General features: G+C 46.9%; 1 protein-coding gene across 1 annotated transcript; it reads left to right on the top strand.

Annotated features, from left to right (window-relative positions):
- Positions 1-11006: 11006 nt before the first annotated feature.
- Positions 11007-18697, top strand: LOC146058383 (uncharacterized). Its single transcript, XM_083170667.1, has 5 exons — positions 11007-11739; positions 12448-13630; positions 17510-17664; positions 17862-17931; positions 18631-18697. Exons 1-5 carry the CDS (start codon positions 11007-11009, stop codon positions 18695-18697), a joined length of 2208 nt encoding a protein of 735 aa, XP_083026793.1.
- The last annotated feature ends 237 nt before the right edge of the window (positions 18698-18934 follow it).

Raw genomic sequence — 18934 nt, 5'->3', positions numbered from 1 at the left:
CTAATAAATTATAAATTACCTGCTTGTTGCCAAGGGGGTTAATGTCCGTTGCCAAGGGGGTTAATGTCCGTTGCCAAGGTGGTTAATGTCCGTTGCCAAGGGGGGTTAATGTCCGTTGCCAGGGGTTCTTGCTCGTTGCCAAGGGAGGGTTAATGTGCGTTGCCAGGGGTTCTTGCTCGTTGCCAAGGGGGGGGGGTTAATGTGCGTTGCCCGTTGCAGCGTTCTTGCTCGTTGCCAATGGATTAATATGCATTGCCTGGGGTTATTGCTTGTTGCCAACGGGTTTATATTTGTTCCCAGGGGTTAATGCTCATTGCCAAGGGGGGTTAATGTCCGCTTCCAGGGGTTCTTGCTCATTGCCAAGGGGGTTGATGTCCGTTTCCAGGGGTTCTTGCTCATTGCCAAGGGGTTAATATGCGTTGCCAGGGGTTATTGGATGTTGCCAAGGGGTTAATATTTTTTGCCAGGGGCTAATGCTCGTTGCCAAGGGGGATTTCCGTTGCCAGGGGTTCTAGCTCGTTGCCAAGGGGTTAATATGTGCCCGTGTGTCCGGCCACCCGCCCATCAGCTGCAGCTGCCCCTGCCTTACCCTGCTTTCCCCTGCGCACAGAGAGACAGACGCTAGAAGTCATTTTTCACTTCCAGCTGGAGAACCATGGTTTGGACATGCCTGGTGTAAACTGTCTAATGCAGAGGTCCTCAAACTATTTTGTTCTGGGACCCCATCAGACAAATAAAATTGATTACTTTTATTAATAATAACAGGTTTCAGAGATGTTGCACATACAGTATTGTCTTCTTATTTTTTATGTACTGTTTTGAGTTGGTTTATACAAACCAATTGTGATTGATGTCCGCTATTATTAGACTGTTAAATTGGGTCAATAAGCACATAAAAAGGAAATAAAGTATTGCTGATCAATCCTGCCTAGTAATTAACACAGTGATTGGCATATATGTACTGCTGGAAACCACTCATAGAATGATTAACCTGTTATTTTTGGATCATTGTTCTTTATTATCTTTGGCATAATTATATGCTCTAATGCAGCCCATTCATGTTCAAAATATAGGGGATACAAAACTGTTTTTCAGACCAATTCATGTTTAAAATAAACTGCCACAAGTAAAGACAATAAACAGAAGTGTTTTAAATACTGCACCTAAAGAACAGAGGGCCTTATTCTAGTTCACTCTTTCTGACAAATTCCTTCTTAGAATGACAAAACCATGTGCATTGAAGGGGGCAGATGTAACATGTGCAGAGAGAATTAGATTTGGGTGAGTTATTTTGTTTCTGTGCAGGGAAAATACTGACTGCTTTAGTTTTACACTGCAATATAGATCTCACTTTGAAGTAAAACCCCACCCAAATCTAATTCTCTCTGCACAAGTAACATCTGCCCCCCTGCAGTGCACATGTGCCCTTATTCTGATTGACGCGGACTTTACCGCATTCTTACGGATCGCGTCTTTTCGCCGTCTGCGCATGCGTGGAGAACGCAACGCGCATGTGCCACGCCTAGACTCCGTACCAGTTCGGCAAAATCCCGTCCAAAACTGTTGCCCGCAATCAGTCGGGAAATATGGGCGTATTATGGGCGTCATGCGGAATGGCACATGGGCGTAGTTTCAAAGTGGGCAAAACGGGGCGGAAACATGGGCGGACACGGGGGAGTACACTTATGTTGGGGGGCGTACATTCGGAAACCACTCCGAATGCACGCGATCAAAAAGGGCAGAAATGTGCGGTGTCCACAAGTGTACTATTGCTTTGCGTACACCACTCGTTCATGCGGTAGGCGAACGTACGCCTAATGACTACAACCATTAACACCTGAACCCAATAGAATCTACTCCTTTACTCATTACTCACTAATAGGACGCTTGTCAGTGCTTTAATTGAAACCATTGCTGCTTCAAGGAACCCGTACTAAACACCCACATATGCTGTACTTGTCAGACACTTTCAAACTGCTAACAATGGACATGACAGAATATTAATACTAGCAATACACATGTGTATTAGACATGTATAATAAGTGGGTCATGTGATGTATTGCAGAAGATACTTCATAGTGGGTTGTTTGGCGTAAATACTCCGCTTACGTGCGGTAGCACCGCTTGGCTCCCGTTCGGATGCGGTATTCCCGAGCATACTCTGTAATACTCTGTAATACCGTGCCGAATCGGAGTGTTTCTCCCGCACACGCATGGTTTGTATGTCGTCCGTAAACACGCCCTGTTCTTAAAGAGTGAGTCCGTCCGAATGCGGAGGACACGTGGGCGTTTCTACGGACGATGGCCGCACGCGGCAAAACACCGTGGCGTACGGACCGCACCGTAAGAATGCGGGAATATCCGCACCGATCAGAATAAGGGCCCTGGTTTTGTCCATCTAAGAAGGAATTTGTCAGAAAGAGTGAACTAGAAAAAGGGCCAGAGTGTAATGCAGTTTACTGAACTTACTGTAGCATTCAGTAAAGAGTTTGTTGGACATTCGAAGACACAGGTGTGATTTTTTGCCCCAAGTTCTTTTTCTTGGTCACTTCAATTACAGAGTATCCTCCCCCCCCCCCAAAAAAAAAAAAAAAAAAAACATTCAGGAGAAAACACAATATTCACAATTGTGACCATGAAAATGAGTCAGTTATCAGGGTTTTTTTTCTACCGCCAAAGTCAGTAACTTTGCACTAGGACAATCTCATACTCTTTTTACTATGCTAAAGTACATCAATGAACCACTCTAAGACATCCTGACATAATTTTAACTAGATCGGAGCATCTTCATAGGTTTCATTATTTTCACCTAAAAAGTGAAACTTTAGGCCTCTTGCCAGAACAGAAGATGTTGACTCAGATCAAAATGCTTTTGCACGTTTCTTACTCAGGTCGTCATAACTTTTCCACACTAGACGATTTTGAATTTCTCAATTTCAATTTTTTTCACTCCGCCCTAACATATATATAAAATATTGCTAGTGCATCATCCCTAGAGGAGGAGGTGGGCCCGCAAATAGTGGTGCCTACCGGGGACTCCCCTGTATCCTGCACTGGCTGCACTATTTAACCTCTGCATTGCTTCAAGGGAAACGGAAACTTTGACAAACTTATGACAAATTATAAATTATACTTTATAAACCAGGGTTGCCTAAAATCGGGTCACCCTCCCGGCCCCTCAGCGGCCCTCCCAGTTTCTGGGGAACCCCCGCTCCCCCAGATCGTGGCTTCCTCACCTCACCGTTTAAATAACCAGATCTGCTGATCTCTGTGGAGGGGGCGGGGCTAAAGTGGCATAATTGCGTCATTTTAGCCCTTCCCCTCCAAGGAAATCAGCAAATCGGGTCAGTTTCCATCATGGGAGCGGGGTTTAATGACGGCACGCTTAAGCCCCCACCCCCAAACTTCTGCTGAGAGTCTTCTCTCCAGGCTTCTCCCAGAGAGGACATTACAAAAGTCAGCAACCCTGTTATAATCTCAAGTCCTGGGCCCCCTTTCTGTCTGGGCCTGGGACTGGAGTCTGCCCTGGCAGTGAGCACCCAGTGAATTTCAATTAATTGTTATTAATTGTGTAAAAATGCTAGTGTTTGGTGAGATGTTGGTGGGAGATTTATATAAAGCTGAAACAATAATTGGTGACCATAAGGAGAAGTACAAATAAAGTATATTACATAGCAGATCAGTAGTGCAGGGTTGCCGACTTTTGGACTGCTCTCTCTGTGAGAGGACAGCCAGCACCAGGAGGTTGGGGGCGGGGCTGACTGCTGTGATGGAAAAGGGGCGGGGCCAGAGGCGGATCTCAACAAAAAAAAACCATGTCATTTGAACAGAATACACTCACCGCTGCTTGTGCCACTTCTCCCGCTGCCGCTGCTCCTGCTCTCCATACTGCAGGGCACTGTGTAATGAGTAGTTGCTGTATGTTGCATCCAGCACTACTCACAGAGCCCCGCTATGGCTTTCATTTACATAACAGGTCATGACATCACGCTTGGAGGACCCAGCGCTTCATTACTTGCACATGCGCAGTCCGACTTTTCAGCTTGCAAGCTGAAAACCCGGGAGAAACATAGAAACATAGAATTTGACGGCAGATAAGAACCACTTGGCCCATCTAGTCTGCCCCTTTTTTTAAACATGTTACCTCAAACCATATTTGATCCTTATTTTTTTGTAAGGATATCAATATGCTTATCCCAAGCATGTTTAAATTGTACTACTGTATTTGCGTCTACCACCTCTGTTGGGAGGCTATTCCACTTATCTACTACTCTTTCTGTGAAAAAATTCTTCCTCGCATTTCCCCTGAATCTTCCTCCCTCTAGTTTCAGTGCATGTCCTCGTGTTCTGTTGCTCCTCTTCCTGTGAAGAATGTCTCCCACCTGTACCTTGTTAAAGCCCTTGATATATTTGAAAGTTTCTATCATGTCCCCCCTTTCCCTTCTCTGCTCTAAAGTATACATATTAGGATCTTTTAGTCTTTCCTGGTACGTTTTGTGATGTAGGCCATGCACCATTTTAGTTGCCCTTCTTTGTACAGTCTCTAATGTATTTATATCCTTCTGGAGATATGGCCTCCAGAACTGAACACAATACTCTAGGTGAGGTCGTACCAATGACCTATACAGTGGCATTATTACTTCTTTCTTTCTACTGCTGATACCTCTCCCTATGCAACCAAGCATCTGACTTGCCTTCTTCATTGCTTTGTTACATTGCCTACCTGCTTTTAAGTCCCCTGAAATAGTGACACCTAGATCCCTCTCTTCCTCAGTAGTTTCCATTATAGTGCCATTTATACTATATTGAGTCTTTGGATTTCTGAGACCCAAGTGCATGATTTTGCATTTTTGGCATTAAACTGTAGTTGCCATTCTCTTGACCATTTCTCTAATCTGCCTAGATCATAAATCATTTGTTTTACTCCTCCTGGTGTGTCTACCCTGCTGCATACCTTTGTGTCATCTGCAAAAAGGCACATTTTACCCTCAATTCCATTTGCAATATCACCAATAAAGATATTAAAAAGCACCGGTCCAAGTACAGATCCCTGGGGTACTCCACTTGTAACCTTTCCCTCCTTTGACTGTACTCCGTTTACTACAACTCTGTTTTCTGTCCTGCAACCACGCTCTTATCCATTCAACTATCTTAGAATCCAATCCCAAGCTTTCAAGTTTATTTAACAGTCTGCGATGGGGGACAGTGTCAAAAGCTTTACTAAAGTCTAGATAAGCTACATCTACAGCCCCACCTTGATCTATTACTTTAGTCACCCGGTCAAAAAAGTCAATAAGGGAGGATCCTGGGTATTTCCGTGAGACCGGGAGAATGGGGGAAAAAACGTGAAACTCCCGCAAAATCCGTGAGGGTAGGCAAGCATGCAGTAGTGAGGTCGATAGGAGTTGTTAAAATGTGAGATGAACCAGGTCAGAGTGAAAGACTGATGTGGTGCATCTGGCTCTATGTGGGTCGGTCTGTGTCAGTGTGCATGATGGGGGTGATTCAGACTCGCTCCCCTGTCCAATGTTTTGGGTTTGAGCGGGCTTCTCTCGGAAAGGAGACTTTAAAAGTAGGCAACCAAGTCTTTATATCCTATTCCAAGTTAGTTTGTGGAAATTGTTTTAATATAATTTTCTTTTTTCACCTAATCTAGGCCCTTATTCAGATCTGTGCGGCCGGAGCCGCATACGGTGCTCCGGCCGCACAAACCAATCCCCGCCCACAATACGGATCGCCACGGCCGTCCGTACACGGACGGCTGGCGATCCGCATGAAAATGGTGGGGCGTACGCCTCCACCATGGTGGGAGCTGCCCCCTGCATTCGATGGTCTGCGACCATCGAAGGCAGGGCCGCACGCCCCACCAGCTCCCGCAAGCTGAGACCACACGGACAATCGTCCGTGTGAAAGCTTGTATGGGGGCGGAGAACTGACATCCGGCGATGTCAGCTTTCCGCCCCCATCACTGGCGTCATAGCCTCATTACCATGCATACGCCCCGCGTTTGCATGGGAACGCCCATGAAACGCGGGGCGTATGCATAGGGAAATGAGGGTATGAAGCCCCTCACGCCCCTATACGCCCCCTTTGCGGCGTAGAAACTTTATGTGCGGCGATTTCGCCTGCACATGCGCAGATTGACCTCTGCGCATGTGCAGAGTGAAAACATCGGCGGTACGGCCGCACGCGGGCCGTACCGCACAGACCAGAATAAGGGCCCTAGTTACAATATCTTCACTTCCTTTCTTTTTTTCCAGGCCTCCAAACAATGTACACTTATATGTTTATTGGCCCTTATTCAGATCTGATCGCAGTCCAAATTTGTTCTCAAAATGGGCAAAACCATGTGCACTGCAGGTGGGGCAGATGTAACGTGTGCAAAGAGAGTTACATTTTGGGTGGGGTTTGTTGAAATTGAAATCTAAATTGCAGTGTACAAATAAAGCAGCCAGTATTTACCCGGGTCAGAAACAATATAACTCACACAAATCTAACTCTCTCTGCACATGTTACATCTGCCCCACCTGCAGTGCACATGGTTTTGCCCATTTTGAGAACAAATTTGTACTGCGATCAGATCTGAATAAGGGCCATGGTACGTCACACTCTTCCCCCATACAATATATACTGTATCCTTATACAAATACTGGCTTACAAAGACCAGAGTGATTTATTGCCCATGAACCCTGCAGGATGCAGTAACGCTGTTCAGGATTTGCTTCAGATATTACAAATCTATTATCTCCTGAAGATTAGTCATTTTCGTAGAGGATGCTTTGTGTCCTGTCCGTCCATACACGTAGCAAAAATGAAACAATCTCAGTTCAAAAACCACTTTTTCCTCTGCGATACAAAATAATCAGATTGACTTGAAACAGAATCAGTTCTGATTTCCTTTTCCGTGTTGTGGTTTGATAAATGGCCTTAAAGCTCTTCTTTAATCTTGCGCAGAGTGCGGTATTCCATGGACAGTGTATAAAAGGTCATTTACCGGCAGAGATCACTCAAAGTCCAGGTTTCTAGGAATCTCACTCTTGTATGGCGGCAGATTCAGCTTTTTTCCAACCAAATTGTGCTCAGAAGTAGAGTTGTTCAAAAAGTTTAAAAAGTTATTGGTTGTACCGTACCTTCCAACTGTTCCGATTTTCGCCGGACCGTTCCGTTTTTTGGGTCGGTCCTGCATCCTGGCTGTGTCCTGCAGTGGATGTGGTTGGGCAGTTGAGAGTCCCCAGCTGCTGCCTGCTAGAATAGATGCTGTGTCTCTTCACTGCAGAAAGGGGATGTTTTAATTGTACTACTGTATTTGCCTCTACCACCTCTGATGGGAGGCTATTCCACTTATCTACTACTCTTTCTGTGAAGTAATTCTTCCTCACATTTCCCCTGAATCTTCCTCCCTCTAGTTTCAGTGCATGTCCTCGTGTTCTGCTGCTCCTCTTCCTGTGAAGAATGTCTCCCACCTGTACCTTGTTAAAACCCTTGATATATTTGAAAGTTTCTATCATGTCCCCCCTTTCCCTTCTCTGCTCTAAAGTATACATATTAAGATCTTTTAGTCTTTCCTGGTACGTTTTGTGATGTAGGCCATGCACCATTTTAGTTGCCCTTCTTTGTACAGTCTCTAATGTATTTATATCCTTCTGGAGATATGGCCTCCAGAACTGAACACAATACTCTAGGTGAGGTCGTACCAATGACCTATACAGTGGCATTATTACTTCTTTCTTTCTACTGCTGATACCTCTCCCTATGCAACCAAGCATCTGACTTGGTTGCATAGGGCATATCACAGCACTGGCTGTGCCCCCAACAGTGGCAAAAATGGGTGGGGGCTGCAGGACACACCTTTCTTTTTTGCAGTTCGTGTGTCCCACGCTGTAGGTTCGCTCCCGCAAGATTCCCATCTCTTCTCTTGCATGCGTGTATTGTCAGGACAACAAGAACCCGGAAGCGTGAGCCCCTGGAACTGGAACCTGACAGGCATACCTTCCAACTGTGCAAACATTTGGGGTCATGGTTTAGCAATGAGGGGCATGGCCTTCAAATTTGATCACCCCCGTGAGGCCACGCCCCTGTTTTGCCGCTCTGAGGTCATGGCCAGCACTGTGTGAGCTGCTGGCCACGCCCCAGCCCCTCTGTCTGTAGGAATAGACCCTGTACGCATAGAACTGACATCCGCATGCCCTCAGATGGAATTACATGCAATTCTGAATCAGGCACTTATAAATATATACTGTACTAGCTGATGTTCCTGGTATCAACTGGGCAAAAGTCTACTGGGCCGAATATTTTACCCCTTTTCAACCCCTTAGGAGTCAATTAAAAAAAAAATCCCTGCTTGGTAGGTGGCTGCAAATAACTGTCACAATTTCCAGACCACCCAGCAGGTGACATGTTGCAGGTCACCAAGCAGGTGAACAGGGACAGTTTACTGTCACGTTTCCAGAGCACAATTGTAAACGGTAGGTGGACGTTTTTCTACATAAGTACGCAACCAATTACACCGCCAATATTTTTCTACATACCAATACCTTTAATGTGGCATATGATGTGCCCTGGTCAGTCAACAGCATCATAGAAATCTATCACTCATAAAAGTCGTCTTCTCTGCGATTAATATATAGATTCGCACTATTTTGATGCTATTTACATGTTCCATTCTGAAAACTCTTTGGCCGTGATGTAATGGGAGTCGATGTTAGTCCAATTTTGGGAAATATTTGGCAAAGTCAGCCAACATGATGGCATCCCAGTTCATAGGCACCAAAACTGTGGGTGCTCCGGGGCCCGGGCACCCACGGAAAGTGAGGAGCACCCACGGCACGGGCCACGGCAGCGGGGTCCCAGCAGCGGATATGCTGTCAGCATTGGGGGTTCCTGCGGCGGATTAATACCGCTGCCAGTTCCCATCTTCAGAAGGGACCCTGCTGCTGACGGCATATCCGCTGCTTGGACCCCGCTGTGGCGCTGCTGTTGCTAGGATCCCGTACCCCGACGGCGAGGAGCGGATGAGTCCCGTGGGGGGGGTTTTGGGTCTGGGCATTGGGCTGGTCTGTGGGAGCACTATGAACAGTTACGTTGCGCTGCATAAAGTAAGTACTATCCTGCTGTGCACAAAGACACCGGACACACTGTTTGAATTTTACTATAATGATTTATATATGCAAATATATTCTAAAAAAAAACACTTTATGATTTAAAAGGCACACATGTAAACAAATTACAATCAATCTACAATATTCGAATCAATAAAATTATCTCATCCGGTATAAGGTTTCCACAATAAGATATTGCCTCCAATATTATTCAGCTCAATAGGAAAGGAAAAACAGGAACTGAGTTGCTTAAAATCCCCTTCTTTGCTGTATTAGCTTGAGGGCATACAAGCACGAAGCACAGTTCAGTTGAGCAGCAGGCGAGGGGTTAATAAGCACTTATGGTTTTGTTAGTTCATCAACTGAGACACAGGGGGGGTGGTTTATCCTTGTATCCAATTTGTTAGTTAAAGCTCAGTTAGTAAGCAAAAGGACCCGTATAGTGGGTAAGCAATAAGCCGTATAAACGTAGGTTTAGTATTTGCAGTGTTATAGCAGGCTGAGGGGGACAGTTTTGATAGTCACCTCACTTGTAGGCCAGTTATAGGCAGCGGTCTGCGACAGCGGGTAGCTGGTGTGAGAAGGCCGGTTTCAAGTAGCAGTTCTCGGCCGCGGGTAATCGGCGTAGATGGGTCACGCTGTTGGAGGTTTGAAATTCCTCACCATGGAAGCGCTGTGCCGATAATGAGGGCTGTCCGGCTCGCCTCTGATGTTGTTTGGCGACATCCCAGCTGGCAGAAGGACAAGCGTGCGGTAACGCTGCAGGAGGACACGAGTTGGAAACTTTCAGAGACCGGATGTGACGTAATAGCACCCACCAGAGAAAATGGAAATCGGTGCCCCTGTCCCAGTTCATGAAAAGTCGAATCCTTTTGGCTCCAAATGAGAGCAACCGTCAAAAAGTCGGATCCACTGGTTTTGCCCGTATCTAACCTACCCGCTTACAGTTGGACATTATAATGTTGGACTTCATGCAACTTTTTTCCGACCAATAAAATCCACTCTAATTATCTTCCGGCCTTTGTGATCTTCCTATTGAAATAACAGTACCATTTGAGGTTATGACACAGTTATAATTTGAATATTGCATACAGTACAGAAGGCATTTGGAAAAAGCAGCAGTGGAATCGATCGAGCCAGTCCAGGGCTCCCTCACCCTCGAGGAGGAGATGGAGGCCTATGTAGAGGTCTTGGAGGAGAGCGGAGTACCTGAGCTCAACAGCCTGTGTGAGATCGACGAAATACTTGACTGCATCCAGACACCCCAACAAGGAGATCCGGCTGCAGATCCTGATGAAACGCCTCCCGATGGGAGTGGTAATGTAAACGTACAATGACCCTGCCTTTTCCTCTTAACAAATGGTAGCTTTTAATCTTTTTACCATAAATGTAAGGAGCGTTAAGGATAAGAACAGACGTCAATCTATTTTTACCTTTCTTGACACTCAGAAATGTGATGTGTATATGTTGCAGGAATGCTCTCTCCCTTTCTCCAGGTCCTATAGGCATCTGGCTCGGCAGTGGTCCCATGGTCCGTCCTACTGGTCCGGTGGAGGTGAGTGCAGGTCTGCAGGGGTAGCCATTCTTATCAGGGGTAGCCTCTTCACGTTGGATTCTGTTCAGGAGCTTGTCTGCGGCAGATTAATCGTCGTAGACGGCTCCTGGGCAGGCGAGCCCATCAGGCTTATCTGCGTGTATGCTTCACCTTTTAAGAATGTGCGTTTGGAATTATTCCAGACTCTGCGGACCCAGCTCGCCACCACCAGGGCTGTAGTGATGGCCGGGGACTTCAACTGCCCGATTGAAGGGGATGGACGAAGCACCTGCAACTCTGCGAAGCTGGACGTCACGTCCAATCTGCTCAGGGAAATGGTGGCCGAAGCATCACTGCGGGACGCTGTGGGCTCCATGGGGGCTGGCTCCGTGAATTTCACGTGGAGCCGTCCCGATGGCTCCGTGCGTTCCCGCATTGACTTTGTGTTCACATCCCGGGCAGTGCAGCAGGTTAGGCATTCTATGGTTCCCTGCTTCTTCTCTGACCACAGGGCCATTCTCTTCCAAGGGGTTCTGGGCCATGGTTTTCCATCTGGCCCAGGCTCCTGGAAGTTGAACTGTGCCTTACTGGAAAGGGAGGAAGTACTGGCTGAGCTTAAGGATGCCTACATCACATGGAAGAATGACAAATGTTATTTTGACTGTATGTCTGATTGGTGGGAATATGCCAAATCTAACATCCGCAGTTTCTTTCAGGCTAAAGGACGTATCCAGGCATGCGACCGTAAGAGGAACCTCAGAAAACTGCAGCGTGAGCTCCAGTCCCTGGTGGACCTCCAGCGGTGCGGCTGGGACGTGAAGGACGACCTGGACGAGACCAAAAAGAGCCTGAAAAGGCACTTTGAGGAAGAGTCCAGACGCATCGTCTTCCGTTCCAAGGTGGAGAATCTGGAGAAGGGTGAGACGTGTTCTTCCTTCTTTTTCAGGAAACTCCACTCTGGCCATACGCCCCTGACAGAGCTGCGTGATGAGAATGGCATCCCCAGACAGGGGAAGGAGGGCGTGATGAAGGTCGTTCGCGACTACTACAGCGACCTCTACTCCCCTAAGACTACAGACACAGATGAGGCGGATAAGTTCCTGTCAGGTATCACTAACACTATTGATCCTGCAGGTAAATCAGCCATGGATGCTCCCTTGGCGTTGGAGGAGGTGCTCTCTGCCGCTAAATCCTTTAGGCAGGGCAGGACTCCGGGCAGTGATGGTCTCCCAGCAGAGCTTTATGTTGCGCTGTGGGATCTCATTGGCCCGGACCTGCTTGAGCTGTACGAGGAGATGGTGGTGGAGGGCAAAATGCCTTCTTCGCTGAGGGAAGGAATGATCACGATCTTGTATAAGCGTAAGGGGGAGAGATGTGACCTGAAAAATTGGCGTCCCATCTCTCTTCTGAACGTGGACTACAAAATCCTCGCCAAGGTACTGGCCAACCGGCTGAAGGCTGTCATTGGGCAGATCGTTCACCCAGACCAAACCTGCGCCATTCCCGGCCGCAGAATCGCAGACAGCCTTGCCCTCCTCAGAGACACGGTCCATTACGTGAAAGACCGTAATGTGTGCACAGCCCTGATCAGTCTTGATCAGGAAAAGGCCTTTGACCGTGTCTCCCATGAGCTGATGGGCAAGGTACTGCGTAAATTTGGTCTTGGTGAGCTATTCTGTTCGTATGTTAACCTGATGTACCTTGACATTTACAGCTCGGTGTTGGTGAACGGCTGGAAGACTGACCCCTTCTCTGTCATGTCTGGGGTCAGACAAGGCTGCCCTCTTTCACCTCTTCTTTTTGTTTGTGTTATAGAGCTCTTCGCTGTATCCATCAGGCAAAATCAAGAGATCAGAGGGATCACCGCACCGGGTCCAGACCACCCAGAGGCCAAGTGTTCGCTGTACATGGATGACGTCACTGTGTTCTGCGCAGACCAGAGATCAGTGACAGCTCTCGTCCAGACCTGCGAGGACTTCGGCCGTGCTTCAGGAGCAAAGGTTAACCTTGGGAAGTCAGAGGCTATGCTCTTCGGAAAGTGGCACCTGTCATCCTCCGCCCCATTTCCCTTCACGGTAAAGCCAGACCTCATCAAGATCCTTGGTGTCTGGTTCGGAGGAGATGGAGCGGCCCTGAAGTGCTGGGATGAAAGACTTGCGACAATGCGTCAGAAACTGGGATTGTGGAGTCTCAGAGACCTTACCATCGAAGGGAAAACACTTGTGCTGCGGAATGAGATTCTTCCTGTTCTTCAGTACACCGCCCAGGCCTGGCCACCTCTGGCGGCGATCTGCAAGGCCATCACACGGGCTGTGTTCCACTTCATCTGGGGCTCCAAAATGGACAGAGTCAAGCGGATTGTTATGTACAAAGATCCCCTCAAAGGTGGCAAAGGCATTCCAGACATTCCAACTATGCTGAGAGCCTTCTTTGCATGTAACTGTATCCGCAGAACTTTGATAGACAATTGTGCCGGCTCTGCGGGGAACTCCATGTCCCGCTTCTTCCTCCTACCAATGTGGAGGACCCTTAAATGGGACAAGTGGGACAGCTCCATCCCTTACAACTGGACTACTCCATGGTTCTACCTGGATGTGTCCAAGTTTGTGAGGGAGCACCAACTGGAGGGATTGAAACCCGACTTGTGGAAACCTAAAACTGTCCACAAGCTCATCAGAGCCAAAGACGTCATGGAACCGATTTCAGGGCTCCCTTCAGCAACTGCCAAGTTTGTCTGGGAGTATGTGGCCTCCAAAAGGCTCACAAATAGACACAAAGACTTGTCATGGATGGCCATTCAGGGGGGCTTACCTCACCGGTCATTCATGCACTCCCGAAACTTGTGTAGGTATAGACATTGTCCCTGGTGCTTTGTGCATGAAGAAACCTCCATGCACATCTTCTGGGACTGCACCTACGCACAGTTGTTGTTGGATGCCCTAGAGACTGAATTCAAGGACTCCGTGCCCAGGAACTGTCTTTCATACCTTTCGGTATTGTATGGACTATTCCCGGGCACCCACACGTATGGGACGACCCAGGAAGCCTGGCGCCTTATAAACTGTGTTAAGGACGCTTTGTGGTTTGCCAGAAATCGACTCATATTGAGGAGGGAGAGAATGTCCGTTCAGGACTGCCGCAGGCTGGTTCACAGCCTGCTCAGAGACTATTCCATTCAGGATAGCCCTGAGGAAGAAGAGGACTAAACCCCTTTTCTTCTGGTCCTTTCCCCTTGTTTGGACTGTTTTATAAGACTTTGGGACCGTGGCCCCTTCCCCCTCACTTCACAATGTCTGTTGTTTTGTTGATGTATTTCTATTTATTGCCCTCCCCTTATATATGTCTGTCTGGTCAATAAAGCTTCGGGCATGTGATTCCTCCTCCCCCACCCCCCACCCTCCACACCCATAGTCTTGTATACTGTTGTGTAAATGTTACCGTTAGAATGCATAGTGCATAGTATAGTCTATAGTGTGAGTTTATCTTGTACTGTATTTTATAATATGTACTATACTGTCTGCATGTGTACTGTGTTTTGGCTGTGCTGCGACACGGTATATGTGTGATATTTGTTATCGTCTGTTTTTTGCATTCTTTATGTACAATAAAGACCTGCTTTTTCAATCAAAAAAACAGAAGGCATTTGGAGAAAAGTCATTAAAATTAATTAAGACTTTACTCCTGTTGTACACATTGGGGGAAATTTACCAATATGAAAAACCTAGTTTTTCGTATTCGTATTTTCCCTACGGTTGCATACGACTGTTTAAGTCGTATGCAAACTCGTGTTCCGGAGGGGGATTTACAAAGCAGTCAGATACGACTGCTTTGTAACCCTCCGATGGTGTAACAATTCGTATTAGCGGCCGTATATACGGCTGCTAATACGAATTATTTCTAGCAGTCTGCACGGATCAAGTCAGATCCGTGCAGGCTGCGGTGTGTAAAAAAAATAGAAAAAAAAATAAAAAAAATAAAGAAACGGCGTGGGGTCCCCCCACAGCCATAACCAGCACCAGGCTGAAGGAGCCGGGGCCGGTAATTAAAAATCAGGGAGCCCGACAAATAGGGGCTCCCCGATTTTTAACAACCAGCCCCAGGCTCCAGGTCCGGGGCTGGTTCCCAAAATACGGGGGACAAAATGACTAGGGGTCCCCCGTATTTCAAGAACCAGCCCCAGGCACAACCAGCCGGCAGGCTAATGCCACAGCCGGGGGGAGACTTTTTATGCAAGTCCCCCCGGCCAAAGCATTAACCCTGGGCGGTGGGCATCGAGCTGATAGTGTTGTAAAAAATAGAAAAAACTATTGTTTTTTACTGTGGCACTACAAGTGCCAGCAAGCCTCCCCAGCAAGCTGGGACTTGGAGAACCACAAGTCCCAGCCTGCTGGGCATTAAAGGGCCCGCTGGCACTTGTAGTTCTACAGTTAAAAAAATAGTGCACAAAACACACTGATACACTTTTAAAATAAAACTTTATTACACACAAAGCCCACACATACTAATACTTACCTATCTTCTCTCCGTAGGTAGCCCTGATGTCCTGTGTCGGCGTCTTCTGGTCCTGTGTCGTCTTCTTCCTCCATGTCGACCGTCGCTGTCGCCGTCCGGATCCGACGAAATCCATTTGGGAAGCTGTGGAAGGAAACCATACTCACCTGTCCCAGCGCGACGTAGTCCAGGTAAGGGTCTTTGCAAAAAAACAAACCGACACCCCGAAACCAGACCGGACTGACGGAGACGCACGGTGTTTACATCGTGCGGCTCCGCCTCCCGAATGCCGCTATTGGCCGCCTTGCGGCCTAGCGGCCAATCAGGAGCCGCTAGGCCGCAAGGCGGCCAATAGCGGCATTCGGGAGGCGGAGCCGCACGATGTAAACAAACACACGTGCGTCTCCGTCAGTCCGGTCTGGTTTCGGGGTGTCGGTTTGTTTTTTCTATTTTTTACAACACTATCAGCTCGATGCCCACCGCCCAGGGGCATCGAGGACAGCACCAGGCTTCAGCCTGGTCAGGTAAGTCCTGGAGGGGGGGGACCCCTTTATTGGGGGGGTCCCCACTCCCCCAGGGCCCCTGGCCAGGCTGACTGGTCGGTAGGGTTAATGCTTTGGCCGGGGGGACTTGCATAAAAAGTCTCCCCCCGGCTGTGGCATTAGCCTGCCGGCTGGTTGTGCCTGGGGCTGGTTCTTGAAATACGGGGGACCCCTAGTCATTTTGTCCCCCGTATTTTGGGAACCAGCCCCGGACCTGGAGCCTGGGGCTGGTTGTTAAAAATCGGGGAGCCCCTATTTGTCGGGCTCCCTGATTTTTAATTACCGGCCCCGGCTCCTTCAGCCTGGTGCTGGTTATGGCTGTGGGGGGGACCCCACGCCGTTTTTTTTATTTATTTATTTATTTTTCTATTTTTTTACACTGTAGCCTGCACGGATCTGACTGATCCGTGCAGGCTAAAACGCAAATAGAACAGGAAAATGGTGTTCTATTTTCCTGTCGTATTTGCGTGGGTGTTTCACACCACTAAGCAGCCGTATTGTCAGTACGGCTGCTTAGTAAATCAGAAACCACCATTCTTTTGAATGGTGATTTCTGTCGTATCCTATCGATGGTGTAGACATTCGTATTTGTAAATACAAATACGAATGTTCCATCTTTAGGACTACGAATTGTTGTATTTTTGGGATTGTAAATCCCAAAAATACAAATTCGTAAAAAAAAGGTGTATTTCTCCCTACGAATACACCTTTTTTCTACGAATCCATTTTGGTAAATTTCCCCCATTATGTTTGTGATTCGTCTTTTTTTTAAAGTTCTGTGAACTTTCCGGGTGGCGAGAAACATCATTAATCTAATGTTGTCTGAGTCTGCTTAATGTTAATGGTGACCCTGTCAGAGAAACTTTCAAATACATATTAATCTGATACTCTCCAGTTGGGTAACCTGACAAGCTGACAGAAGACATTGTAGCCCATATACTTCCTAGTTCTAATGGACAATCCTTAACCTAGACCATGACTGATCCAACATTAACCGTCTGGTAAAATACATATTGCATGCAGTATGTCAATTTTGTTCTTCACATTTTGCATTTAAATGTTAATTATTTTTAATGCTTTTTTATAGTATGTGGCTTAAATAACACAGTAATATCACAAAGCTACAGTATAACTGCGTAAAAAGTAATTCAGGTACCATAGAGATAAGTCCTCCAATGCCTAGCCATAATATCAGTGGCATTACATGCTCATTGCCAGGGATTTACCTGCTCATTTCTAGGAGGCTACATGCTAGTTGCCAGGGGGTTACCAGCTTGTTGCCAGGAGGCTACATGCTAGTTGCCAGGGGGTTACATGCTCATTGCTAGGGGGTTACATGCTCATTACCAGGGGTTTCTATGCTCATTGCCAGGGGGTTATATGCCTGTTGAGAGGGGTTACGAGCTCATTGCCTGGGGTTTACATGCTTATTGCCAGAAGGTAACATGCTCATTGCCAGGTGATTCTATGCTCCTTGCCAGGGGTTACATGCTAGTTTCCGGTGGTTTCTATGTTCATTGCCATGGGGTTACACGCTCATCGCCAGGGTGTTCTATGCTCACAGGCACTTCCGGGTAGCCCTGTACATGCTGCGCAAACCTGATAAACGTAAGAATCTGACTCCAAGGTGGCGCTAATTTTTGCAGGGTAATTTTGACAGATTGCATGTGGATGGCGAGACCGCATGGAATCTGCAGAGAGTAAACCGGCTCAGCACCCCCCCACCTTGGTCTGTGGTGCCACAGCTGCACCACTGCTTAATATGGCATATGGTGGGGAATCTCCTCGGTCTCCAAGTACCAGGTATTTTTGCTTCCTTGTTTTTGCTTTTATCATGTTTTAAGTAAGAATTTTTTTATTGTTGAATGTATGATGGCCGCCATATTGGAAATAATATCTTTTTTTTATGAAGGATTAGACCGGACTACTTCTCTTGTTTACCAGTTGGGAGACGGCCTGGCAAAGAAACCTTTCAAGGAACATAGGGACCTTACCCTTGGTGAGCGTTACGAACAAGGGCCACCTATCTGGGGACCCCCGTTTTTACTCTGGGTGCACTGAACACAGCACATTGTCCTGAGCCATAGAAGATTTAAAGAAACCTATATGTGTATATAGGGCACTTGAAACAGGTCAGTAAGTTGGGGTATCCACTATGCATACATGTGTATAGCTTAAACTGTGTTCTACTGTTAGAGAAATATTTATGTTTTCTCTTGGCTACATTGGTGATCGACTATTTGCATCTCGCTAAAAAGGCTCTTGGGTAATTACATACCCATATATCTACCCTGCTTTACACTATTCTTTCCCAATAAAGAAATAAATTCAGGCAGCAAATAGAAGACAATTTCCGCATTCAAAACAACCTGATCCACTAAGGTAACCTAATTATGCTGTAATATGTCAGACCTTGGTGAGTTGTTAAATAAAGAAACACTTGTGCATATAAACTGTCACATTAATTTAAAATAATTGCAGTATAAAACTATCGCACCGGGGATCTACGGAGTGTGTGCCAAGGCAAATTACTGAGTCAGCAGTTACGTTTTCTGTGGGGTATATTCCCGAAAGACTCAGAAGTGGAAGGAAAATGCGAAAATCAGCGAGCAGCGCTCAGTCTTCTCCTCCAAATCTCTCCGCCTGTTAAAGCCAGCAGAATTTTATTAACAGATAATTAGTTGCAAGTCTCTCGAGGGGGCTGATACAGTTCTGCAAACAAGATCGCAGCAGCTCCTCCAATCTGGCCTTGTCTGTCCACAGGTGGTAAATACATATTCCTGAGCCAGTCGTGACAATACTCTATTACAGGGATAAAGTAGGAATTTAAATTTTAGAAATTCTAATTTCAATCTGTTAAGGCTATCACTACACACCAAATCAACTGGGACGAAGTCTTCGGAGGTGGAAAACTCAGCAGAAAAATTAACTGTCTTCAGAATGCCATAATGTTCTACTTTTCCAGATCGTTAGTGATGCGGGAAGACTGTATACCGCTGGCTTCAATTTGTTCTGCAATAATTCCTGATTAACCTGTTACGTGGGAGAACCATTCTATAGGTGCGTACACAATATTCTAAGGGCGGGATGTTATAACATCCGTGGCCCCCCTTCGCCGGACATCGCATTTTTAATAACGGCATATGCTGTAACATATGCCGTTATTAACGCAAGGGACAGCTCTTGCGGTAAGAGCTGTCCCTTGCGATGCGGTGCCGGTGCTGGACTTCCGGGTCTGTGACCCGGGAGTCCATCTGCGCATGCGCAGA

The sequence above is a fragment of the Crinia signifera genome, chromosome 2 (assembly GCF_055691185.1).
Source record: "Crinia signifera chromosome 2, ASM5569118v1, whole genome shotgun sequence".
Lineage (NCBI taxonomy): Eukaryota > Metazoa > Chordata > Amphibia > Anura > Myobatrachidae > Crinia > Crinia signifera.
Note: the sequence above shows the minus strand (reverse complement) of the source record. Positions and strands in the feature narration are given on the sequence as shown.